Source organism: Formica exsecta, unplaced genomic scaffold, assembly GCF_003651465.1.
Source record: "Formica exsecta isolate Colony F162 unplaced genomic scaffold, ASM365146v1 scaffold2, whole genome shotgun sequence".
Classification (NCBI taxonomy): Eukaryota; Metazoa; Arthropoda; class Insecta; order Hymenoptera; family Formicidae; genus Formica; species Formica exsecta.
In genome coordinates, this window is record NW_021849297.1 from 5,221,381 (window position 1) to 5,228,558 (window position 7,178).

At 33.1% G+C, this 7,178-nt stretch overlaps 2 protein-coding genes across 8 annotated transcripts in view; one reads left to right on the forward strand and one right to left on the reverse strand.

Annotated features, from left to right (window-relative positions):
- Positions 1-2,746, forward strand: part of LOC115234230 (leupaxin) — a 41,592-nt gene extending 38,846 nt beyond the window's left edge. For 6 of the 7 annotated variants that reach the window (XM_029805088.1, XM_029805083.1, XM_029805082.1 and 3 more), the window contains 2 exons: positions 1,300-1,420; positions 1,501-2,746. In XM_029805088.1, coding sequence (XP_029660948.1) covers positions 1,300-1,420; positions 1,501-1,646 — 267 coding nt within the window. In that variant the 3' untranslated portion in view covers positions 1,647-2,746. The remainder of the gene's footprint in view (positions 1-1,299; positions 1,421-1,500) is intronic. The other variant, XM_029805090.1, reaches the window with a different exon arrangement.
- A 1-nt stretch (position 2,747) lies between these two features.
- LOC115234231 overlaps positions 2,748-7,178 on the reverse strand; it is an 8,211-nt gene continuing 3,780 nt past the window's right edge. Inside the window, 3 exon segments of the mRNA XM_029805091.1 lie at positions 2,748-4,359; positions 4,488-4,546; positions 4,864-5,375. Of these exon segments, the coding sequence (XP_029660951.1) occupies positions 3,718-4,359; positions 4,488-4,546; positions 4,864-5,375 (1,213 nt within the window). The 3' untranslated portion in view covers positions 2,748-3,717.

Sequence of the window (7,178 nt, forward strand, 5' to 3'; positions counted from 1 at the left end):
ATATATGTATGTATGTATGTATGTATGTATGTATGTATGTATGTATGTATGTATGTATGTATGTATGTATGTATGTATGTATGTATGTATGTATGTATGTATGTATGTATGTATGTATGTATGTATGTATGTATGTATGTATGTATGTATGTATGTATGTATGTATGTATGTATGTATGTATGTATGTATGTATGTATGTATGTATGTATGTATGTATGTATGTATGTATGTATGTATGTATGTATGTATGTATGTATGTATGTATGTATGTATGTATGTATGTATGTATGTATGTATGTATGTATGTATGTATGTATGTATGTATGTATGTATGTATGTATGTATGTATGTATGTATGTATGTATGTATGTATGTATGTATGTATGTATGTATGTATGTATGTATGTATGTATGTATGTATGTATGTATGTATGTATGTATGTATGTATGTATGTATGTATGTATGTATGTATGTATGTATGTATGTATGTATGTATGTATGTATGTATGTATGTATGTATGTATATATATATGTATGTATGTATGTATGTATGTATGTATGTACGTATATATGTACATATGTAAATTATTATTATTGATAGAAAACTAATTATTGATTTTATTTTTACTTTATCGAAATATTATGGTTTGATTATGTATTTTTAGATATTCAGAGATCAGAAAGATGATCATTACGAACCATTTTGTATATACATAATAAATAGTTAATAACAAGTGGACGTATATATACACGCTCCCAAAATTTTATATCGGTATATTATTTTTTTGCATTTAATCGATTTAGTAAAAGAGGGAATAATTGAAACAATAATTATATTAAACATTAAAATTCAACTAATTTAAACTTCCGAAGCGGAGAGAAGTAGTAAAGGGAGGGGGGAAGAGGAGAATCCTATTACTTAATATCTTAAGATAAAGATTTCGTATTTGAGAAAAATATTAATTATTGAAGTCGAGAATTGCTGAACAATAAACGACATTGATTAAATTCTTTGCGGAAATTTTAGCAATTCGTTAAGACTACTGGTATTGATATATATCTCACACAAAAGGCACACTCAGTATCTTCGTATGTGTAACTTTATATACATTTTCTCAACGTGTAATCACAAAATAAGATATAGATACATTCATGTTTCATATAAAATAACGGATTATATTTTTCCTTTTTTTCTAGGAAAGTCCCCAGAATTTTACATTGTTAAAACTATATATTTTTTGTACGCTAAAATTTTTCATACAATATTTTCAAATGCATTTACTTTTTCGATTTGTAGGATTGCAGACAGAAGTTTCAGGGGGGCTCATTCTTCGACCATGAAGGATTGCCGTATTGCGAGACACACTACCACGCCAAGAGGGGATCATTGTGTGCGGGATGTCACAAGCCCATCACTGGTGAGTATAAAATTTTCTTCAAGTTTAAGATCTTCAAATGACACATAATATCTTGATGTTTTTTTTCTTTGTATTTATAGGTCGTTGCATAACGGCAATGTTCCGCAAATTCCATCCCGAGCATTTCGTATGCGCGTTTTGCTTGAAACAGTTGAACAAGGGCACGTTCAAGGAGCAAAACGACAAGCCTTACTGCCACGGTTGCTTCGAGAAACTTTTCGGATAAATGATTTGTCTCTCTTTCTCTTCGGAATATATATTTTGTAACATAATAACGAAACGAGAGGCAATTTCGCTCTCGATGCCGTTTTACTACTCTCTCGACGAAATATGTATACGGTATATACTTACTTGCTTTGATCGTCTATATAAAAGCGTTAGAGACGAGACTCACATTGCCTGAAAAATAGCTTTCTAGAATTTCCATTTTTTATAAATATTGACCTTTGGGCGAATGTAATCGAAGGAATATTGTGAATAGAATTTCAATTATTGAAAATTATCGCAAAAATACATCAGAAGATATATATATAATCTGTCTCGTCACGATTGCCATTTTTAATAAAACTGACGAGTTTAGATTTTAATTTTCTTTTTAGGGAAAAAGAAATTAAAATTGTTATATATCTAAAAGGAGGATGTAAGTGGATAAAACTCTATTATTTGTTTAATAAAGTATAAATTTTAACAGTAATTTATTTCGTAAGGATAAATTGTCAAATTACTTGATGTTAAAACTTGCGAGGAAATTTCTTTCTTTTTCCATGATATGTTCATTACGGAAAATTTTTAATTGCCCAAGAATTAATAGATTTGACGAAACTTCTCTATAATTCTTACGGCATCTTATGAATCTTTATATAATTTTACATAACAAATTATTTCTTCAACTGCACAAGTTTGAGTCTATCATGTTATTTAAAGATTAATGAAAAGGGTGCTATACGATTTATATCGTTACTAATAATTTGTATCGAGATAATATCTAGTAGATGTATGTACACGTTGTACTTGTTCGAGTAGGTATTTGTACGACAAGCGAACTTTCGCCACCAAATACTTCCCTGACGAAAGATCTTCCCGTGCACACGCTCGTTAGGTTTCGTATATTTATAAATATTTAAATAGCAGTATAGGATCAAAGTTTAACGAATATTACCGCGCGAAGTATTACACAAGTTTACTTACGCCCGCTATATCGAATCACATTGCCATGTAAAGAAAGAAATAATCGTGAGAATTATACGAAGGAAGCATGTGTACGAAGTGAACGAAATCGCGTACGCTTCAGAGGACAAGGATCGGAAATAAATACATATTATGAGATAGTTGATTCTTCAAAGTTTATTTGGTATCCTGCGACACAGCGAAAGATCGAGAATTAAACATATATATTTAATATACTTATATATACACATTGATAATAAATTCCTCAAATAAACATCTGTCTATGTATAAAAAAATTTTCTGCTGGAATACGTAAAGTGCTATTTAGGTATCCACACTGCAACATCGAATAAATTAAAAAACTATCTATTCATAGATATATACAAAAAAATATATGTATACATACATATATATATATATAATACGGACTCTTACGATTAACACGTTATATCGTAAGAATTAAAATTTTGCGTTATAACAAACCTGATACATTATAGTAATCAATATTTAGACATCAATAGTGTGTTTTGTGCCATCATTTGCGCTGCGTAAGAGGTTATTTCCCAAAATTATGAAAAGGAGAGAGCTATTACTTTAGCATGAGACGCGCTAGAAAATCTTCTTAAATAACTTTTTAAAAATAGTTATTAGTGATTTGCTATTAGTCTCCCTTGCTAAAGTTATGATTGTAATAATGCAAAAAATTTGATTAATTATAATTAACGCTGACAAACGCAATATGCATCATTTCCTTATCTCGCATACTTTTCAAAGAATTTACGTTTACAAAATATTTACAAAATTGATAATAGCTTCTTCCTCACAACATTATCCATTTTATTTAAAGCGCTTATTACAAAACTAAACTGCTCGACATTAAGAGAAAAAAATATATACAAGAGTCAAATCAAAACTCGTAAATTTTTATTCAAATGGATTTGTTCAGCGTATTATGATGCTTTCCGAGAATGAAATTTCTCTCCTTTCTCTTGTATAGTCTAATAAGTGCAAGTATATTAACCTCGCGATGTCCTACTTCTGAAGTTCCCCGTATCACAGACGCAACGATCCGGCATCGGTCTAGCGCTCGACTCGATGCGGCGCGCGGCAGCCCGCCTCCGCGAGAACTGTCAGGCCAGCATGGGAAACAACTCGGTGAAACTCTCGTGCCAGGGATCGGCCAAGGCATTGTTGGATAGTCGTGGATCCGGGGAATCGTGTGATTCGTAACCGCCATCTGACAGATTGGCGTAGTCTAGCTTTGTCGAGGAGACGCCACAACTATCCGCGTCCGAGTGAACGTCGCTCATCGCGGGTGACATAGTATCGGTGTAGGCCGGCGAGAATTGCACTGGGTAGCCGAGGTGAGTGGTCAAGGGAGGAACGGTGAGATGCGTGACGACGCCGGTGTCGCAGCCACCGATATTCTCGGTGCTGATCACTTCCTGCACGCATTCCTGAATGCCTACGCAACCGTTACTTTCCTCGCCCGGATAGATGATCGTGATGGAGTTGGTGGCTTCGTCATAAGTGCCATAGACAGTGTCGAGGTCCGGTGTTGGTTCGGATTCCTGTTTGATCTCGATCTCGGTCTTGATCGGTGCTGTGCTTTCTGTGTCGCGATCAACGGTATGCCAATCGGACGTATCCGGTAGGTACGAGATGTTACTTATGCTTTCACGGACTCGATCGGCTTCCACATCTTCTGATGCCTGCCCCACCATTGTTTCTGAACGGTCAGATTTTTTAAGAGGATCTTCTGTGACGCACATCTGCGGAACGGAGCGTAATCGATAGATTATTAATAATGGGGCGACGACTGAATCATGAGGAAGAACGCGATTGCAGAGTAAATGAATGAAACGTTCGGATTTTCTCTAAGGATCAAAATTGTAATTGCATTAGAATTTCATTCTATCTCGGAGTATTTCATCCATCTCTGCATCATATCTAAATGATCGTATATTAAAAAAAAAAAAAACGAAAACAAAAAAAAATAGAATTAGTTTATGTGTCAATATATGACTTTCAAAAAGCGTACATCTAAAATTAATAAAAAATATCTATTTAATTAAAAAATTAAAAATTGTTAGTGTCTATATTTTCAAGAGAAAGTGATTACTTTATGACTAGAAGTAAATAAACGACAACCGTGATTTATTGATAATGAGTTTTAAATAAAGATAATGATAGAAAAATAATAAGAAAATATGTAGACGTGTGTCAAGTGCGAGTATATACAACGGTGCAATTATATGTGATTCCTGAAACTCACTTGCTCATCTGTTCTAGGAGGATTTGCTTCCATTCCGGTGGTAACTTCTCGCATAAGGCTTGCGGCCAGTTCTTCGAGTCGCTCGACATATCCTTCGCTCTGGAAGTCGCTAAACAGCTCCTCGAGAGAAGGTAAAGGGTCAGGATCTTCAACAGGACGGTTGCTCCTGGTGTTAGTGTCAGGCACGATGCCGGCTGTGCTGACCCACCCTGCGGCAGAGGGTAGTCATAGGATACTGCAGATCCTGGCAAAGGTGCAGCGCAGCCGACACGAGTCTGGCACGCGGAGCAGTACTGTTGTTGCTGATCTCCGGTTTCGTTTCTCATGTCCCTTTCTCTCCTGAGCCTCTTCGTCTCGCCCAATAGCGATTCATTTTGCGATCTCAGCATTGTGCATTCTTGCGCGAGCTGTTCGTTCCTTTCGCTCAGCGTTTTTACCGTGTCTTCAAGTTCATCCAACCTGGCTTTCTTGCGGTCCCGCGAAGTCTGAGCCGCCACTCGGTTCTTCAGTTTCCTACCGAACGAAATGTCGTTAAAATAATTATCTATTTAAAAGTAAAAAATAATTTTTATTTTATTTTCATTTTATTATATTTATATTTTTTATTTTACAATGAATCGGTAAATTATTTGTAGAAGTTTACGGGAACAAAAAATGAAAAAATTATTAATGTGTGTATGCGTATTCCTTATTTATTTTTTTGTAAAATTTTTGAATGATGAAACTGTAAACATGAAATTAAAGAATACGTGAAAGAATTGAACTCATGTACTATTTATCATTACTAATAAGGAAAAATAGAGTTGTACTGTCATTAGTCATTGTTATGTAATCGCGGGATAAAATTAACGATTGAAATTAACTGCAATAACTCATTATTCTCAAGCCGGTGATTAATCATACTCGTATATTTTCCAGTAATCGTATTTACGTCAAGGTAGCGATTACGTATAACCACAAGCGAAGAATATTCTGCAAAAATTTCCTACAATTCGCAGAAGGTATACTTTAAATATTTTAAACTCTTATCATTCTTTTTCTATATCTTATTAATTTTGAGGACTGGTTCGTACGGTAAACAAGATACGGCTTATCCACAAACTGTGTAAAGAAATATTATACTTGCATGTGCATTTTGAATGTTAAAAATGAGATTGTGTGGTTTTTATCACAATCTGTGATATGGAAAGAACGCGCAGATAAGTTATAATTTTTTAGCGATAAGCAAGGATGATACAATTCGTGAATGCACTGGTTAAAACAGAATTTTTATACTGCATAAAAAGAGATTTAATAAAATTCATAAACTGATTGAAAATTAATATAATGTAAATTCTTTATATAATTCTATGTTATCATATCTATGACGGATGTTCTATCTTTATCGTAAAACTTCCTATGGATGCAGCGTCATTTAATATGTACAGATGTAAATGAAAAAAATTAAAATATGTAGAATCTAAATATATAGTTTGTTGAGAAAAGAGCAATTCGAGAAATCAAAGATTACAAATTTAATTCACGGATATTTTTTCGTTTATATGTATATATAATATAATACATATTCCAGACAGCATACAATATTTATGATAAATATTCATAAATATTTTTTACTATTTATTTTTTGAAATATTATATAAATATTTTGTACATATTTTGTATACAGGGTGTCTCACAACCTTAGTACAATATTTTAATAGTGTATTCTAAAGATAAAATAGAGTCAAAAATTCTAATACAAAAATTTTGAGGCTGCAATAGTTTTTGAGTTATAAGCGATCAATGTTTGCCAGTGATATCGCGCAGAGCTCGCGCGCTCAGATCCGTAACTACACATACATGCGAGACCGATCTGTCATCTGTTATTGATTTTACAAATCAGGTAATATTGATTTTTACTGCACAGCTGATTTTATTATTTCTCATGTGTATGAATAGCACGTACGGCGGTCAGCTGATACTAACGAACTATAAATGTTGTACGTAAAATATTGAATTTTTTCTTAAATAAGAATTTAAAAGATTGATTAATTATTATATTTAAATAGAAATATAAACTTATTATTTTCACGCATTTAAGAAACGAAGTTTATTTTTGTTTTGATCGTGCGGAGAAGTTTTGTGGAAATTAATTTATTTATTTTATCTGTCAGCACACACAATAACAGATGACAGAGTAAATGTTCAGATTAACTTACACCTCACGAATCGTTTTCATTTTCACATATATTATAGAGGGCACATTCCTAAGTAATAAGCACTTTGAATTTTGTGGCGCTCTCTTCTGGTTCCAGAGATATGCAATTTTAAAGTTTC